This window comes from Ictidomys tridecemlineatus, chromosome 10 (assembly GCF_052094955.1).
Source record: "Ictidomys tridecemlineatus isolate mIctTri1 chromosome 10, mIctTri1.hap1, whole genome shotgun sequence".
NCBI classification, from domain to species: domain Eukaryota; kingdom Metazoa; phylum Chordata; class Mammalia; order Rodentia; family Sciuridae; genus Ictidomys; species Ictidomys tridecemlineatus.
The window spans coordinates 7,615,761-7,635,935 of NC_135486.1; the positions used below are offsets into that span (position 1 = coordinate 7,615,761).

A 20,175-nucleotide genomic window follows, 5' to 3' on the forward strand; every position below is an offset into this window, starting at 1 on the left:
ATTGAACTCAGGGACACTGAACACTGAGCGACATCCCCAGCCCTATTTTAGAGATAGGGTCTCACTCAATTGCTTAGTGCCTTGAGGTTGCTGAGGCTAGCTTTGATCGCATGATCCTCCTGCTTCAGCCTCCCATCCTCCTGCCTCAGCCTCCTGAGTCTCTAGGATTACAGGTGTGCGCCACCACACCTGGCTTGTTTTGTTTTGTTTTGTTTTGTTTTTCTTCTTCTTTAATGAGGTGTCTCACTATGTTGCCCAGGCTGGCATCAAACTCCTGAATTTAGATAATCCTTCAGCCTCAGCCTCCCAAGTAGATGGGACTATAGACACACACTACCACCCTGCCCAGCTATAAATGCAGTTTTGAAGAAGTTAGGAAGAAGTAATTTATTCCACTTGTAGATGGGATAGGGATAAGAATTGGAATTCTCAAATTGTTTAGCTGGCTGAAACAAAAGGTATAGGCTATTAAGGAATAGAAAATAAGCAGTACTGTCTGGAGATGATATTAAGGGGTGATATATATGCCTAAACATGTATGAAAGTGTATTGACTCTGCTCCCCAGTTTACCCTGCTGCAGAGGACCAAAGCAGGGCAGGGATTTACATTATAAGAACCTCATTTTATTTTATATTTTTTTTTCTTTCTTTCTTTTTTTTTTTTTTTGTACTGGGAATTCAATCCAGGAGCACTTTACTATGGAGCTATGTCCCCAGCCTTTTTATTTTTTATTTCGAAATAGGGTCTTGCCAAGACAGCCAGGCTGACCTCAAACTTGTGATCCTCCTTCCTGCCTCAGCCTCCTGAGAACTGGGGCTACAGGTATGCACCAGTGCACCTGGCATTGAGGACAAATTTTGATAGACTTGAAGCACTTCCTGATTATAGGGTAAATAAACTATAAGAGACTACTGAAGTCATTCCTTTATTTAAAAATCTTCTATAGCTTTTTCTTTTTTCTGCCATGTGAAAGTTAAAAATATTTGACCTAATTTTCCTTTTTTTTTCAATACCAGGGATTGAACTCAGGGATACTTAACCACAGAGCCACATCCCCAGCCCTTTTTAAATATTTTGTTTTGAGACAGGTCTCACTGAATTGCTTAGGGCTTCCTAAGTTGCTGAGGCTGGCTTTGAACTTGTCATCCTCATGCCTCAGCCTCTTGAGCCTCTGGAATAACATACATGTGCCACCATGCCTGACCTTGACCTAATTTTCTACATAATTTATAATGTTTTTAACAGCTTTCTCTATGTGTCACAAGCCCATCATATTATTTCTCTCACTGTGTATCTGATACCCCTCATTCTTCCTGGGTCCTCGTGGAGCTCAGCTGCTAGTTTCATGTGCCCTAATTAGCCTTGTCTTTTTTGTTCGTGCTTAAACCACTATTACACATTTACAATTATATTGCAGCTTTACTACAGTAGCCTTTTAAATGAGATTGATCATAATGAATGATTTTTGTGATCATAGCTCATCCATATTTACTAAATACATTACCTTCTGCATGTGGACAATACTTCTTAATGTTAGGAAGGATATTTATGGAATCATACCCTCAAGATTATAAATAATATGAATTTGGGCTGGGGATGTGGCTCAAGCGGTAGCGCGCTCGCCTGGCATGCGTGCGGCCCGGGTTCGATCCTCAGCACCACATACAAACAAAGATGTTGTGTCCACCGATAACTAGAAAATAAATATTAAAAAAAAAATTCTTTTAAAAAAATAAATAAATAATATGAATTTAAAGTTGGTCAGGTACCACTGAGCAGGGAGGAAATAGGTCAGGAAAAACTTTTTTTCATATATATGTTTATGTAATATTTAATAATAACTAATAGTTACTGAGCTACATTAAGCATATTAGTGTATAAACTCATTCAGTGCTCAAAGCAGCATGTGAGGGAGATGGTTATTATTATATTCATTTTGGAGATGAGCAAACTGAGGAATAGAATAGTTAAATTTAACTTATTTAAGGTGAAATAATAAATGGAACTTGAATTTGAATCCATGTTCCAGCACCCTTAATTATATGTAATATTATGCATTCAAGATATTTAAGTGTAGCTGGGTATGGTGGCCAGCATCTGTTGCCCCAGTTATGCAGGAAGCTAACTGAAGAGCATTGCTTGAGTCTGGGGCAACATAGTGAGACCCTGCCAAAAAATAAATAAGCAAAATTTAAAAATATATTTTAGGGTATTATTCTGTTTGATTCTCATGAGAATCCCTAAAAGTTGGCAACACTTAAAATAGCCTTTTCATTTTGTGAATGGGAGGACTAGCCTAGGGAAGTTATCCTGTGCTTTGTCCTTGATCACCTAATACTTTTTAGTGGGATAATTCATCGTTCTTTATGTGATTTTCATTTTGATTATCTAGAGAAATAAAGCAGAAAGAAATGTTATATAAAATGAATCAGAAATAAACTTCAGACTTTCTCTTCAACCCTTGATTTAACATGCTGCTTCCCAAATCTGTTAAGAACTGCCTCTGTTTAAAATGCTTTATAAAAAAAGCACTGTCAGCTAACATGAAACAAAAACTCAGGAGAGTTGGTCTGGAGCTGTAGCTCAGAGGTAGAAAACAATTGCCTAGGACATGTGAGGCACAGAATTCAATCCTCAGCACCACATAAAAATAAATTAAATAAAATAAACGTATTGTGTCCATCTACCAAAAAAAAAAAAAAGCTCGAGATTGGTAGATTAATTGTTAACTAGGTAGACTTTCTCTAGTTAATCCAGAGTCAGTGTTGACATTTTATCCTCTTTGCCTTGGTACTTCAGCCTCTGCAAAACATATGTCATTCCTTACAACATTTTTTTTTTTATTTTTTTTAATACAATAACTTAGAAGTCAATAGGCTAAAAAAGTCAGTAGGTAATTTGTTTTCTTTTTAGTAGTAGATAAATACAATACTTTTATTTATTTGTTTGTTTATTTATTTATTTTTGTGTGGTGCAGAAGTGCTAGGTAAGCACTTTACCACTGAGCCACAACCACAGCCCCTCAGTAAGTAATTTCTGAGTAGTGAGATTTTAATACAGAATTTTTGAACCAAAAAGCATTTATAAATCTAAAATTTTAAATAATTCTCAAAAGGAATATATTCCTTCTCCCTCCCAGCTTTCAGATAGGAGAAACCTCACTCTGAAATCAGATAAACTTTGAGTAATTTTTTATTTTCTTTTTGTTTTGTTTTGTTTTTCAGTAATGAGGATTAAACCCTGGGGTACTCTACCACTGAACTACATCATGATCCCTCTTTATTTTGTTTTGAAACAGGGTCTCACTAAGATACCAAAACTGGCTTCCAACTTGTAATTCTACTGTCTCAGCCTCCTCAGTAACTTTGATTACAGACATGCACCACCATGCCCAGTTTGAGGAGTTTTTAGAATGAAGATAATCTATTGATATGGTATCAGAATATTTCGGGGTAGAAAGGCATATCATCACCTATAAATTATATACATTTTTATAAAGTTAGCTGCTGCTGGTTGAAATATGGTAATAATGATGTCATAAATATAATTTATATTATGTTTGCCATTATCTCTTCTGTACTGTCTGACACAGTATCCATTGGCTGCTGTCATATGTGGTGTTTGAATTTATATTTCAGTTAATCAAAAACTGGGTATGGTGGTACAGGTTTATAATCTCAGCTACTTAGGAGATTAAGGTAGGAGGATGGCAAGTCTGAGGACAGCCTGTATAACTTACCAAAACCCTATCTCAAAAAGTAAAATGTAAGAAAAGAGCCAGGGAAGAAGCTCAAGGGTAGAGCACTTGCTAACACATATGAAACCCTGGGTTCAATCCCCAGTGCCATTAAAAATATATATACACACACACATACATATATAAATATATAGAGAATATTTTGATTGCTTTTAACATGTATGCTTAGTTTATTCTTGCTTATTTTCCTCTCCTGGAACAGGTAGAAGAATCAGCAATGATGGGAGTAAGTGGCTATGTGGAGTATCTCCGAGAACAGGAAGTATCTGAACGGTGGTTCCGATACAATCCCCGTCTCACCTGCATCTATTGCGCAAAATCTTTCAACCAGAAGGGGAGCCTAGACCGCCATATGCGCCTACATATGGGGATCACACCATTTGTCTGCCGCATGTGTGGCAAGAAGTATACCCGGAAAGATCAGCTGGAGTATCATATACGCAAGCACACAGGCAATAAGCCCTTTCATTGTCATGTCTGTGGCAAAAGTTTTCCCTTCCAGGCCATCTTGAATCAGCACTTTCGTAAAAACCACCCTGGCTGTATACCCCTGGAGGGGCCTCACAGCATCTCTCCTGAAACGACTGTCACATCTCGAGGACAAGCTGAAGAAGAGTCACCTTCCCGGGAAGAGACAGTTGCTCCTGGGGAAACTGCCCAGGGCTCTGTGTCCACCACTGGGCCAGATTGAGACATTGAGGGGGAGGGGGCAGACCCTCTTCCCCTTTGGGCCGTAAACAGCCTGCATCAGGGCCATGGACTGGTACTTAGATTCACAAAATGCCACCTCATTAAACCAGAAGACGCTCCCAAGATGTTGCCAAACTAGAGGATCAACAACATACACAGAAGACTAAAGGCTCTTCCCCTCCTCCTTCCCTCCTCACACTTTGGAAAAAATCAAGCAAATCAACTTTCTAATTCAGGGATCAACAGCCTTGGTTTGTTAACTTTATAAGAAAAACATTTTTTTTAGCAAAACTATGATAAATGGTCATTTATCTACCAGTTGTGTTTGAACACTGTACTTTGGTCCATAACATCTTGGTGGCTGTAATTGCCAGGATCTAAAAAATGCAACAGGAGTCTTGGCCATCTGAAGCAGCCAGCCACGAGAGAGGAGGTAGTCATGATGGTGAGGAGGAAGAATCTCTCCTCTTCCTTCCCTGCCGGAATGTGAATTTTCACATCAAGAAAAAAAGAGTGAATACTGGTGGTTCTTACTGTTCTGCAAGGTTAGACTTTATCTTTGCCCTGACTAGGCATCTGATACTTTGCCTGATCGACTCATGTCGTCAGCCATCTTGGAGCAGTATTCTAGTGGGCAGCCTCACCTGAAGCACTTTAGGCACCTGGAAGTAAAATGAGTAGCAAAGTGTTTGCAATAGGTATAGCTGCACTTGGGGGCTTGAGTGATGTATTGAGGAAGAGAGGAGCAGGGAAGGAAGTGTTTCCATGTTTTACAAATGTTGAACAGCACAGAGCCAAACTGCAGCTTCCTGGCTGGTATTTGTTCAGCATAGTGCTCATGAATCCTTTGGTGTTAAGGAAATGGCTCTAGTTCAGATGAATTAACCTGTTAGGCTGACTACCAAAGTTTCATCCAGTCTCTTTGGCTCCTAGTTTCACATAACAGCAATATTGTACATCAGAAATGTCACTTTCCAGTGAATTGAGCCTGGGTTGTATTTTTAAATCCACAGGTCGTCACGTTTGATAACTTTTATATGAAGTTTTAGACACATTTTTTCCTGCAATATTGTGGTTGAAGAGATTTAGCACTATTATTCTTACTGCAACCACAATTTCATTTACTTCTACATACGTAGTAGTTTATATTTTCAGTCCAATGAAGAACCTCATTTAAATCTATGTCTCGAGTCTGCAAACCTAGAAATTCATAAACCAACCATCAGCAAATTGCTGCTGACTCCAAGAACTTTGATTTTTAATAACGCACTACAGGGCACTTACCAGAAAACATCTTGCACAGTCATGTTGCAATAAATGATCAAAGGATCAGTTTTGATCAGGTTTGGTTACTTAATCATTCCTAAGATTTTTAAAACTTCAAGGGAACTTTTTAGTAATTCTGGGTTTTTCTGAGATTCTTAATCCAGCACTGAGATAAAGAACTTACCAAACATGTAGAGCTTTTGATGCCCTGGTTTACATGGAGAGAGAAAAGAGAAAATATTGGAACATTAAGGGATGCAGGCAAAGAAATGCTTAAAACTCACAGTGCAAATAACAAGAGAAAAATCTCTCACTTCTCTTGATTTTTAAAAAAATATTTGAATATGTAATGATTTAACAAATTGTTTTGGTGCAGAGACATAGATGATTGTGAAAGAGATTTGGGAGAAGGCTGGTCATTCCTGCACTGTTGAGCCATTTGTGAGAATGTTAGTCACGTGCTCCTTTCCTGAGGATATTTTGTGGTACATGGAAAGATGGATAGAAAAGATTTTTTTTTTTTTTTTGGTGATAAATTAGAATGCAAAGCGTAGCTTTAAGCAATCTGAGAATTGTACATATGCATACAGCTGCATTCTTTCACTAGAGGAAGGTTTTCTCTTCTGGAAAAGTGTAGAAATTCATCTTTTAGAGGAATGTGATGTTGCTGCCATTTGATAAGAGCCTACCCTGAAGGGCAGCATTGAGGTTGTGTCGGCCTTCAGGATACCCAGTGGGTCCTTCTCCTCCCTTGTTGGGCAACAGCATGCTAGGGTGAAAACTGTCCCTTAGAGCAATATTGGGAATTGGCTGTGCTCTGTGGCATCGAAAACATGGAGTTGAGATTAGACTCACATCCTTAGGAAAACATCTCAGCAGTCAAGAGGCTTTCAGTGACAGAATTTGCCATTACTACATAGGCAGGGATGGGAAAGACAGAAGATGGAGCTTTTAAGCCTACCAAAAAAGTTTTCAAGTTCCTCCCTACTTCTGAGAAATAGTATGTGGAAAAGTTCTGTATTGCTTTGTTAATTTCTTAGAATATATATGAGAAAATAGAGTTTTTACACTATTACCAAATTGTAAAAGTGAAGTGCAGTAATTTCTGTAACAAGAAACTGCAGCATCTGGCAGTGCTCTATCCAGGGTTAGAAACAAACATCCTGCCTAAGTAGGGTCTAAGTGGTATGCAGATGCTGTGCGTTTGCTGGGTTCCCCTCCCTTTTCATTCTCTTACAGGTTTTTACTGTGTTGATACTGTGAATGGAGCACTTCCTGGTTATCTAGGACCACATTAGCACAATCAGGTTCGCTTGTTCTCTCCCCTTAGGCCTAGCGAGAGCCATGAAATTTCTGAAAATTCAAGCCAGGCTAGCTTGTAAACAAATTGAAGCTTCTAAAACCAATTTCCCTAGCTTAGTTAGAAGAGATATTATTCTAATTATCTATCCAAGATTCTTTTCCAGGTTCACTGTGATTTTTGTCCTATTTCTTAGCTAACATCACTCTTAGGGTCATAGGAGTTTAAGTTCTATGTACGTTAATGAATGCTTGTATTGGTGGGTGCATGGACAATACCTCTTAAGGACATGCTAAATGGACGTTAGCTAATGCTGAAAACTCATTACCAAACTTTAACTTGCACGTGTCACCTTGTGAAGAGAGCAGCATTAGCAATGAGAGCTAATTCATCATTAAGTACCAGTGCCATGAGATTGCAAACACTGGGACTGTTTTCATTTATTGAGTGGCACTTAATAGCAAAGGAGCTATCCAGTATTCTCTGCAGAAGAAGACATATGGCAACATATTAACCTATTTTCATTTTAGGATGTACCTTTCATTCTCTCTGAACTCTGATATCTGTATAAAATGTAGCATTGGCATGACGGTGACACTGTACTTAGGCAGAAAGGCTCTTTCTAATGACTTGTTCTCTCTTTACTCAAAACCATATTTACCTCTGAACTGCGTTGCATTTTACTTTATGTAACTTGCAGTCTACCCCACACCATTTATTACGCTAAAGAGTTAAATCTAAGGGTGAATGTATAAAAAAATAGTTTGTAAAGGATCAAGATTGGAAAAGAAGAGAGATAGCAGTTAACGTTTTCCTGTGTTTTTGGCACTTTCTCGTGTTTCAGGTTCCCTCTATCAGTGAAGCAGGACTTTACAAAGGTGGTATGAAAGTAGACCTAGGCTGTTTCCTCATTTCATAGTTGACGACTGACTTTGGTTGGAAGTTACCTGGTGAAGTGTGAAATTTGGAACTTCATTTCTTATAGCTGAGTGATCTGTGGTTGTGAAATGACTTTTACAAAGTTTTAGTTATATGACACTAATTATGTTTCTTTTAATGGGTGAAAACTACATTTTGTTTGACTAGAAGATCAAATTCTAAGAAATGAAAGAAATGGAGAAAGAAAAGTAAATGCAATTAAGTCTTAATCACAGTGGAAAAGGCATCAGAAAGGAGTCAGAATCCTAGATGTTCGTTTTTCAGATACAGCAGGCATGATTTTTTTCTCTTCTCAATTGTTCTCCTTATTTGTTCAAAGAATGACAGATGAATCTTTATTGAACTTACTCTTTAAAAGTGCAGTTCTTTACTTATGCCATATGATAAATTGTTTAAAATGTTGAAATAAGCTGGGTACAGTAGTACACACTTATAATCCCAACAACTTGAAAAGCTGAGGCAGGAGGATCACAAGTTCAAGGCCAACTTTGGCAATTTAGTGAGACCCTGTCTCAAAATAAAAAAATAAAAGTTTAGGGGTAGCTTAATGGTAGAATGTCTCTGAGTTCGATTCCCAATACTGCAAAAAATAATTAATAAACCATTGAACTAATTTGTTAGCTAAGATTTAGAAAAGGGACAATAAGCAATTTTCAGGTAGATTCCTAATTTTAAGAACGTACCCCTTAGCAAAGTATATCCCTAGGGCTTATGGTCAGGGTTCAGCAAACCATAGCCCTGGACTCAAATCTTAAGGCCACCTACTGTATAAAGAAAATCATGTTAGATGATTACAGGGCCACACCTATTCACCCAGGTATTGTTTACAGTTTCTTTCTACTGTAATGATGAAGTTGAGTACATGAACAGCAAAGCTTGAAAATATTTACTGTCTAGAATTTTGACAGAAAAAATTGCAATCTCCTGAATTAGATTTAGAAGATTTGCTTCCCAAAATTTGTTATAATAGTTTGGTCAAAGTTTTATATTCATACTGTCATTTTAAGCATCTCTTCCTTCCTTCCTTCCTTCCTTCCTTCCTTCCTTCCTTCCTTCCTTCCTTCCTCTCTCTCTGTCCCCCTCCTTTCACCCCCTCTCTCCCTCTCTCTGTCTCTCCCTCTTTCTCTCTCTCATTCTCTCTGGGCAGTTTTGGGGACTGAACTCAGGGTCTTGTACAAGCTATACAAGTGCTCTACCACTAAGCTATATCCCAACCCCTTTTTAAAAGTTGTTTTTAGACAGCTTTCACTAAGTTGCTGAGGCTGGCCTCAAACTTGCCATCCTCCTGCCTCAGCCTTCTGAGACACTGGGATTATTGGCATGCCACCACACCCAGCCAATGAATAGGTATTTTGATTCTTATCCAAAGCACAGTTTCCTAGATTAGAAACCTATAACTTTTCCTTCTTATAAATCTTCAGTTTAATTTCCTCAAGTAAACTTACTCTATTCCTATGTGGAGTAGTAAAAAGCCAAATTTTTCTCCTTTTTGTTTTTTATCTTTTTCTGGATATTTTAAAATAGTGAAACAATCTTGTTTGACTTATATTCCTATCTGTGTTGTTGTCTGTAATTCTTTTGAGCTTATATTGGACCATTACATTTTTGCTTTATGAATCTTCATTCTTGTGTTAAAATAGCTTACTTATATCAGATGGGGATAAAATGGAAAATGTTAGGGTGTTAATAAACAGAAATCCATGCAAGAGGAAATATAATTGCTTCTTGGAAGCAGTATGTGAGCTTCTGAATTTAAATTTTTTTATTTGGACAAAGTTTTCCAGACCATGCTGAAATAGTCCCATGAGTTTGATTTTTTTTGTTGTGAGTCCTACCAGCATATGCCAAGTTCAGGTAGGTAAGTGTCTCTTATAGGGTACCTCCTCATGCTTAAAGTTGCCCTCTTCTCATTGGATATTTGTAAATTTTAATATGTAATATTCTCTGAATAATAGGTAATCCTCATAAAGTTCCAGAATGTTTGCCTAGATTAGATCTGCCTTCTCTTAGAGCACTTATACCATAGTAATCATGGCTTCTTAGTATTTGAGAGTATTAATTTTCTGATTTACCTGGAATTCTGATTAATCTGGGATATAGGACTTGTGAGAGAAATTGAAACTGAAAACATTGGAGTTTGCTAAGCATTGTGACTTCTTTGATAATTTGCAGTCTTTTTCCTTCTTTGCTTCCTACTTTTTTTTTTTCCCTGTCTTCAGACTTGTTAATTTTATTTTATTTTTTGTGTTTTGCAGTGGTGCTGGGGATCAAACCCAGGACCTCATGCTGTATAGACTTCTTATTTTCAAATGGTGCTTTTCCAAGGGCCAGTCTCTTTACTTATAAAGTAAGTAGGCTTTCTTGCTCAGGACAAGCTGGAGTTGGATATTATGAGTACTTTGAAACATCTGAATTTGTTACATTCCAAAGAAAGTAATTATTGATAGGGACCATGATATCCAGCCTGAAAGATGTCTGCACAGATTATCTAGTTTTATTGTCTATGCAGACTGTCTTTCTTCAACTGTGACACACAGCAGTGCTTAAGAAACATTACTTGAAATCTACATCTTATAGGGGGTACATATGTAAATAAGTTTCCTATCTTATGTCTGTCCCATTACCTATGTAACAAATACTTCCCATCCTAACCAATGAAAGGAAACCCACTAGCTCAAAAAGCAGAAGCTTTAAACAACAAAGCTATTAGAAAGTCAGAGCACTTAATGGAAAAAAAAAATGCTTGTTATCTTCATGTCTACTCAGTAGGTCCTGTTGAAGAGGCTAGAATGCACCATCCAGTTAGGAGAATCTCGTGTTCAGCATCTCATATGGCCTACATCACAATTTAATATACTGTGAAGCTTAGGATCTGAATTAATCCATAATGCCAGAAGTTAAAAGTATCTGTAGGACCCTGTTTCCTATTTGAAATCACTCGTCTTCCATGATAGATAATATATAGGAGAAGCTATTCCATTAAATAAATATTAAGTACTTTGGTACTAGGCAGCATGCCTGGAATTTGTATAACAAAGTTGACTTTAGACATAGTTTAAATGTGACTTCCCAGACTTTACAGTCCTAATCTTGCTTTTGGAGTCTGGGATATATGCTTTTAAAAAGCCTGTACTTTTCACTACCGAGGTAATATTCAAAAAGAAAAGTCCAGAATTATCTGTACTGAGTGCTTTAGAGTCATAATTGTAGTCAGTCCAGTAATCCTATGAGGTGATAACAGTATTAAAAATAGCCAGCTGTTTTATATGCTTGTGTGCTTAGTTCTGTATGCTTTACCTTACTTAATGCATCCAAAACTTAGAACACTCCCATTTCCTCATTTTAGAGGAAAAGAAACAGGCATATTTTGAGCAGCACAGCCTAACCTGACACTTAATAGTCTGTGTTACCTCTAGTAGGTGAAATTATTCCACATTTTATAAATGAGGAACCCAACAGGCCCAAGGTTACATGCTGGTAAATTGCAGAGCCAATATTTACCAGTCTTATTCCAAAGACCAGACCATCTTCACTACTCGTGTCATTTGCTTATGAGTTAGGATGAGCTGGATTATACAGTAGCCAATTCGGTACTTGTTTTTGTGAATTTGTAATTGAAGAGTAAAAGATTATAAGAGCTCTTCAAAAGATAATGCCATTGGTTTCTGAGCAGATCTGAATGGTAAATGTTTGCTGGGGATATTGCCCACTGATTCAGATGAATCACCCATTTGCTAGGTCTAATTGTGAGTGAGTAAATTAGTACCAAGGCAAATATTAAAAAATATTTTCCAGTTACCTCTTGCTGTACAATGAACTACTCTAAAGCTCAATGACTTAAAACAACCACCATTTCAAATATCATGATTTTGTGAATCAGAAGTTAAGGGCTTTCTGGACAATTTTCTGCTTCCTATGGTGATGCCTCAGTTCACTTGGTGGTATTCAGCAGACGTTGGACTGGTCTGGAGGGTCCAAGATGATCTCATTCACATGATTGATACCTTCTGTAGGGAGAGTTGTAAGGTTGGACCCAGCAGGGCTTCTCTCCCTTTTCACTGAATATTAGGTACTCTCTATATGTTCTTCATGAAGGCACTCAGATGTAATGTGGCAGCACAGGCTTCTGAGATGCTGGGTAGAAAGTGCTAGTCCTCTTAAAGGTCCATAACTGTCAAGAGTCACCATCTTACTATTCTCAGAGAAGTCTAGTCAGCTCAGATCTGAAGTGAGAGGAAGTAACGTACCATTTTATGAAATACAAGTCAGGGATTTGGGACCTTTAATATCTTACATGTAGCATTAGGTTGTTTTTTTCTTAATTCTTCTATCAATTGTTAGTAACATGGAAACTGTTTATTCTGTCTACTGTTGGTCAGTAAAGGATCTACAAGGAAAATGAGACAAACACCTGTAGCACATTTCCTTAGTTGCTCACCTCCTCCCAAGTTTAATTTATAGCAAAATTTCCATTTTTTTCATTTTGTGCTGTATTCAAAGTTGTGAGCATTTGCCCGTATTTGCTGTGAAGCCACAACAACTATCAATGCTGATCCAAATAAACTCCAGAGTAAAAAGCTTACTGTTGGAGAATTTGGTTTATTAGAAATGACAGCCAAATTTTACATCTACAAATGGGTGGAAACTCCTATGGTATGGAAAAATATGGCTACTAATTTGTTTTTAATAGGAGTTTCTATTGTGTGACTGGATGGATCGTATTGTTACAATACTAAAAGTTTTACCTGTTTGTCTTGGTCTCTTCTATACCTCCACACCTCTGGCATAATTTTGTGCTTAACTACCTTTTATTCAGGAAAATCTATTGCTCAGTTTTATATTTCATTAATCTTTACAAATTAGCAGTTGCTACTAGCTTCTGTCATTCTAAATAAATCACTGAAGTTTTTGATTTGGGGCTACATTTATCAGATTTAGCATGCTTTATTTAAACTCTTGCTGATTCATAATAATAATTAGGAAAAAATGAGACTATTCCTGCCTTGAGAAGAAATATGAGCAGAGAGTGAGTTTTAGTCTGTGAACATTCATCCCTAAAGCAAAACATGAAGAGAAAAAAAAGTTTTGAGATTATCTACTCCCTGGGCAGTGGATCTTGGAGAATTAGTTGTAGAGACTTCTTACTGGCCAGCTCCAGTTCTCGAATAGAAAGAGATCTCTGTCTAAAGTCAGGCCTCAGGAATTACAATTTTGCAGGAAATAAAAGAGGTGCTCATGGCCAAAGACTTAATTTCAGGCTCTACAAAATGCTGGGAAGGGAAAAAGACATTTGGCATTTGCAGTGGATAACCAGAGAGGGAATGATTAAGGTTATTCTAAAGCATAAAGATTAATCACATTTTATCATGTTGAGATTGGGGCAGAGGCTGGAGATATAGCTCCATTGGTAGAGTGCCTGCCTCTCATGCACAAGGCCCTGAGTTCAATCCCCAGCACCACACACACAAAAAAAAGATTGGAGCAACATTTTAATATATGAAAATAACAGTCTTAAAACTCTCTTTTTGATCCTCATTTCCACCCTGGCATAATCCACTTACCTCAAAATCTGCCCTTTGTGACAAAGAAAGCCTTTGAAAGCAGTCCTAAGGAATGAAAATCTTTATGTTATAGCTTTTGGGCCCTTCTCTAGATTCTCTGTGACTCTTAAGTTTGAATTCATTGGGTGGTTGCACGAGAAATAAGCTCTGTGGTCTTGAAATGAAAAAGAACAAGATCAGAAAAAAAAGGAATCTTATAGATTGACATTATTTTTTTTCTTTTCAGCATCACAAGTCTAAACCATTTCAAGCCAATCACAACAACTCAAGTGAGTAGAAATTGCTTAAGGTTTAGATGTGTGCTTTTAGCCACTTCTTGAAGCAGATATTGATGACATATTTGAAGGTGATCTACGAGTTTTCTATAGAGTCATAGGAACTCTAGTGGTTAAGAACCACTCAGAAACAGAAATGTTTTGCAGGGACAAAGCTTAAAATGTTTCCTCTGGAAGCCAAGTGCTAAAACAGAGGTTACTAAAAGTGTGGCTAAATCCACCCCTGGAATGGCTATCAGATAGCATAAATATTTAGAATTTATATGGTATTTCTAATATTTTTACAAAAATAATTTTAAATCATGTAACTTGAATTTTTTAAGAATTAGCCTGTTTTCTTTTTGGAAAACTGGCCCAGGAAAAATAGCACTAATATAATTCCAAATGTATATGCATGTGCATTGAACACAGAATGGTATACTAAAGATAGTTCACACAAATAACTTTTGTGGGAAGTTTAGCTATTTTCTTAATAACTTTTCATAAATGTTTATAAATATATTTACTCATCCACCATGAGCTTGGTAGCATAGAAGCATTTTGTTAGCTGTCTTATTGATTCTAAAAATCAAATTCTTGGCATAGTAGACTGTGACAGATTTTTGTTAACTTTGTATTTTGGCTAAGAAAATTATTTCTTGCACTTTCTATTTATAAAGATGCTGTAACACAATGTACCCACTTAGTGCAGCTGTTCTTTAAAAACAAAAGATGTAGGTGTTACAATGAAATATATGTCTAGAACCCTGGCAAAAGTAAAGACTTCGGAAAAATAAAAGTGGCTTGCATCTACCTGAGAAGGACTGGGGGTTGATATGAGATTTAGTTGAAAGTAACTGTGGGTAGGCTTCCTGTGGCTGTGAATGGCAGTATTGCTGAGTTGCCAGCTGTATGTATGTGCGTTTATGTACGCATGTGAGAAAAAGGTATTTAATGAAGGCAGATAAGTCAGTGTAGAATATTCTACCTCCCACTAGAGACTGAGCACATTCAAGATTGCCCTTAGGCAGGAGCTGGATTCCCTCAGCTACTGTCCACCCCCTTTCTCTTCCATAACTCACTTCAGCTCCTCTACCTCTGAGCACTTGGCTGAAGAAAGAGTGGAGCTTTCTGAAGCAAGCAAAGGATAACCAGGCCCAGAACAAGGCTGCAGTGTCTGAAATTCTTATCATGTGCAGATATTAATGTTTTATGTGTTGCCGAAATGAAAAGTGTTGGAACAATGAGGCTTAGCGCTTCTATCCCCTGGCTTCTGCTTGCCAAGAGTAGCCTGTGGAGGTGGGCGCCATTTGTTTTTAAGGATGCACCCAGTGCTTTCTAATGAGGTGAAATATTTGTTTGAGTGCCAGTTTTCTTTTTTAGTTGCCATTTGTGGTCCATTTTGGCAGGACTGGAAGATTAACCATCTTTTCCTGATAATGAGTCTCTGCCAATATCTTACATGGATGTGTGCATGACAAAGGTTTTCAGATGAGCTGTTTTGCTTTTAATCACTCCAAAGAGAGAGTCTTGTTTTTATTGCTGATACTGTTGTAATAGACAAGATGGCTTCACTTGAATGGAGATTTGGTTTCAGTAATAAAAGGCCTCTAGGCAGACCTAATAATAAAGTCCAATGTAGCATCCACTAGCTTCCGCTGTCTTTTCCTGCTGGGGCATTAGCACATAACACACTAGGTCCAGTCAGCCTGCCTATCTCTTGAACACTTGCGACTGCCACGGGTTAGGGCTGGCCTCAGCAGTCATCCTCGAGTGTGTTCCACTTCTTCATTCCCGTGGTGTGATTGGTGGTGTTGTCTAACAGGGATTCTCTATCAGGAGTAGAAATGAGAGCATGATCCATTTCAGATGTTTTAGGGGTTACTTTGGGGCACTAATAGATAAGTATTTACTGGTAAGCAAGTGGGGAGTAGAGAACATGTAAACTTCCAAAGAAGGGTTACAATGGATAGAGTAATTCCTGCTGGAACGCAGCATGAATCCTGAGGAGATGAGGTGGCGAACTATGTGAATCTGTTCCCCACAGCTCTAACTGTAGACTAGTTCTCAGCCTAACAGCCATGCTAACATGCTAGACTCAGGAATTAATTCCTGCTGAGGAAAAGTTTTTCCTCTGGCTTTTTGATTGATTGTGCTCAGAGTCTTGTCCCAGGCTTGCCTCCTTATGTTTTGCTATAATTCATACTTAAGGTGCAGACTTAACCTAAATCAGTAGTTTACTGCTGATGTTGCTGCCTATTCTGGACAAAGGGATTAGTTAAGGGGGAAAAAGGTGAGAAATACCTAGGTAGTTTCATTGAAGCATATTAAATCCGTGAGTCTAGAAGGAAGCCATAGATTTTTAACACCCTCTGGCTTGGATGAACACTGAACTTATGTTTTCTGTTAAGAAACCTGTTAACCTAGGCCAGTGGTTCTCTATCTTGGATGAGACCCCTTCCAGACATTCACATTTAATTGGTCTGTTGTGCAGCTTGGGCTTTAAAAAGCTTCCTGTTTCAGGCATGGGGTGCACACCTGTAATCCCAGCTGCTCCCAAGGGTGAGGCAGGAGGGTTGCAAATTTGAGACCAACCTCAGCAATTTAGCAAGACCCTGTCTCCGAATAGAAAGGTCTATGGATGTAGCTCAGTGGTGGAGCACCACTCAATACCCAGTGCCAAAAAAAAAAAAAAAAAAAAAAAGATTCTGATATGCAGCCAGGGTGGGGAATCACTGCCTAACTAGATAGTCTCAAGCTAGTTATCTTGTCATAAAATATCTTGATTGATATCCTGGCATTATAGAGGGCCAAGGGTCAGATGATAAATGAAACATCCATTTCTCAGAGTAATTCTGGACGGAATTGTTGTGATCCATCCAGCTTCTTCTCTAAACCAAATACTGAGTGTGCCTGAGTAAGCAAAGCAAATTTGTGATGTGAATAGAGATTTGGGGTTTTTTTGTTTTTGTTTTTGTTTTTTGGTAATCATGGATTGAACCCAAGGGGTATTCAACCACTGAGCTACATACATCCCCAGCCCTTTTTTTATTTTTTTATTTTTTTGTCTTTGAGACAGAGTCTTACTAAGTTGATTAGAGCTTCACTAAATTGCTGAGGCTGGCTTTGAACTTTCGATCCTCCTGCCGCAGCCACAGCTTCCCTGAGTCGTTGGGATCACAGGCTTATTGGGGGGGGGGGGTTGAGTAGAGATTTTTCAACTCTAGTAGCTGAAATAGAGTCCTTGAATGTATTAAAAGAGCTACTTGTAAACAGTGAGGTAGCATTGGTGATGGGGAAGAGAAGGATCATGCTTGGGGCCATCTTGATACATTGTCTCCTGGTTTGTCTTCTCAGTGGGATTTCTGTGTTAAGTGACTCACTTTTCCTTGACTTTCTTTGTAAATGAAATTAACTAAGGCATAAATGTTTCTGAATATTATATGAAATGTGAAATGAGTTATTTTATCATCTTTGTTCCAGTATGACAAAAGACATCACCCAGTAATTCCCAATGAGATTCCATATCTTCCATTCTTCTTACCCCAGGTAGTAAAGGTGTTTTTTTCATGGCAGTCAGGGTTTGTTACTGCCTTTGGCAACCTCACACCTGGTAATAGGGAGGGGAGAATTGTTGCATTACCCATAAAAAGTGAAAACCACTGTTCAAATTAACTAGCTACCAAGTGACTTCTAATTCATGAAAGAAATTTGTGTTTAAGAGCAAGTTCAAATAATACTGTCTTCTCAACACCACAGAAAATTTCATTCATGTATTATGTATAACTTATTGATAATTTGAACTTCAAATAGGTGGTGTGTGCAAAAAGAAAAAGTAGGTTGAGGAAAAAGTTGATTAGTGCAGAGGACTGGGTTAGCATTTGACTATGAAGTTGGTTTGAAGTGCATTTAGGCCTTGCTGTTGCTCAGCATGTCAGTGCCATGGTGTCATCAGACAGGCCTTCTGACCTTAGATTTGCTGAAGTCTTCCTATTAGTGGAAAGACAAAAGCAACAGCCTGTGGGACTCCAAAAAGAGTAGCCCCTGAAGAACATTGTGGAGTACTGTGAAATATTGCTAAACTTTATGCAAAGTATATCGCACTGGAATTTTAAGATTTTGAGCAGGGGAGAGTGGTGGGGGAGGATGGGGAAACAGTAAAAGATTAATCATAAACACGTACTATGTTTTAAACAAGGAATGAAACAAATTCCTTAAAAGGAATTTCCCAGATGGACTGTGAAGTTAGGTCAACCTCTGCCCTAGTGAGTTGGCTTGCTGATCCCTAAACCTCTAGGGAATCCTTTCTGAAACAGCTAAGCAAATACTAGCCTGACCACAGTCCACCACTCTGCCCATCCTCCTGCCCTAGCAAAGGAAAACGTTCCCATATTATAGGCTAACGAAGTGTGTTCCAGCTCATCCACCAGCTTTTCATCTGCCTAGATATGCATGCACAATTCTTAGCCTGTCGCATTATTTTGTGATCCAATAGCAGAACTTAAAATGGATCCACTAGTTCAATCAGGAACGTCAGTATCTTCCTTTCCCTTAAAGAAACCTTAAAATCAGAACTCTGGATTTTTGGCCTGTCAGCCTACTTGAGTAAAGGGAGAAATAGGGAGAACATTCAGATTTCCTGGTTCCTCATTATTTGGGGATGGAACCCACTTATGCACTGCCTCCCGAGACACAAAGAGAAGGTTGAGGGTTCAAAGATAGAAAAGTCAGTGTAGCAGAAATGTGGTTTCCTTCAGATGGACACAGTCTGAAAGAAATCCAACTGTTCTCTATGGTGCTTATACGATGGGTGACAGCTCTCCCCATCTACCTGTCCCTGGCACTGTGCCTTCCCACTGGTCACTGTGAAAAGCAGATCACACTGGACTCAGAGGCCAGAACCCAGGACGAGTTTCCCCTTCTCACCTTGAACCCATCACTTTGTACAGCTTATAATGTAGCATTTAACTTCTCTTTGGGAAACTTGGCTCCCCACTCCCCACCAATAAATGATAAAGCATTGAGAGTAAAATAGAAAATAAGTCTCTGGTGGTAGCTTTCAAATAAAGAGATCATAGGAAGATTTCACTCCCCTACAGTTGATATTGATAGCAAGAATCAACTGTGCCTGCTTCTTCCTGAGTTTCTAAAGGCTACTGTAGTATATATAAGTAACAAACGTAACAGTTTTTCACAACTTGCTATTATTTTCACAACTTGGATTCTTATTAAAACAGACAATCAGTTTCTAAAATGTTACCCTGGAAGGGAATGGGATAGAGTATTTTTAACTAAGAACCTACCAGTCTGTTTTTTCCTTTTGAAAAACCCTAACATTTGAGACTTGTGTCTTTCATCTGCAGCAGCTACTCCATTAATAATACAGATGCCTCCGAAAGGCCTGCGAGCCAGGATGCTGCTCCCCGCTGGGGATGCCGGACTGGCCTTACGCATCTTATTTCCTAAGACTATCTGTTTTTATCATGTCCTTAATTATAAATACCTATATATAGGATTAGGACTTTCACCCCACCCTCCCTTAACCATAATCACTTCAGTGTGAATCACCACCTCTCCCCTGTCCCCTTTACTGAAAAATGCACTTTAATTCCTAAGGAGAGTGGCTGTTCTGGCTCTGAAGCCAGAGTACTTCAGGAGGAGAGTGGAGGAGGGAGAACTCTTGCCAGACCCATCAAACTAACCAAATGTCTTATTGTGAACACACAAATAATATCCATTTTTAAGCTGCCCCCACCTACTCCCTGCCAAAGGGAGAAAGAAACAACCACCAAGTTGAAATTGTTCAAAATGCCTACACTGATTTTGGAAATTTCACTGGAGGGAAGAAAAGGAAAAAAACCTATCACTAGGTGATTTTTGTCAGCTACCAAATTGTCAGGAACTTCTGTTTGTCTTGTGGGAGGCCGAGGGGTTTTTTGATTAAAATTCAAGTGATACGATCCAGAATTGCATCGTCCCCAAGTATCAGGTTGGTTCTCCCTTACTTTGACAGGTGTCCTCGCACTCTCCTCCTGCAGACTGTCCTTCCCCTGGTGACAAGCCAGTTATTCTTGGAGGGGTAGCATGTCTCCTAAAACCCCAGGAGCCCTGTGGTGTCGGGGAGGGGGGCGGGCAGCAGGGTGGGGGAGGGCAATTCCCAGAAGAATTAAGATGTGGGTTTATATGAACATATTTAAAGCAGTTTAGCAAAAGCTTTCTCGTTGAACAGCTTTAAGAACAATGTGAATGAAATCTTAGCAACTTGGTTAGTAATCTGAAAAGTCTATTAATGTATACTTGAAATTCTGTTTGTATGAAAATGCATTTTCCTCTTTATTTTAACACTGTGTAAAAGACTATTATGCATGTGAGTGGTTTGAGAATTAAATGGTTTAATACTCAGATTT

General features: G+C 38.4%; 1 protein-coding gene across 9 annotated transcripts in view; it reads left to right on the top strand.

Annotated features, from left to right (window-relative positions):
* The window catches only part of Zbtb37 (zinc finger and BTB domain containing 37), a 50,812-nt gene that overhangs the window by 6,483 nt on the left and 24,154 nt on the right, over positions 1-20,175 (top strand). For 3 of the 9 annotated variants that reach the window (XM_040277476.2, XM_021722646.3, XM_078022337.1), the window contains exon 4: positions 3,961-20,170. In XM_040277476.2, the coding sequence (XP_040133410.2) occupies positions 3,961-4,449 (489 nt within the window). In that variant the 3' untranslated portion in view covers positions 4,450-20,170. Of the gene's footprint in view, positions 1-743; positions 824-3,960; positions 20,171-20,175 lie in introns of those variants that run through there. The other 6 variants (XR_013426368.1, XR_013426370.1, XR_013426366.1 and 3 more) reach the window with 6 other exon arrangements.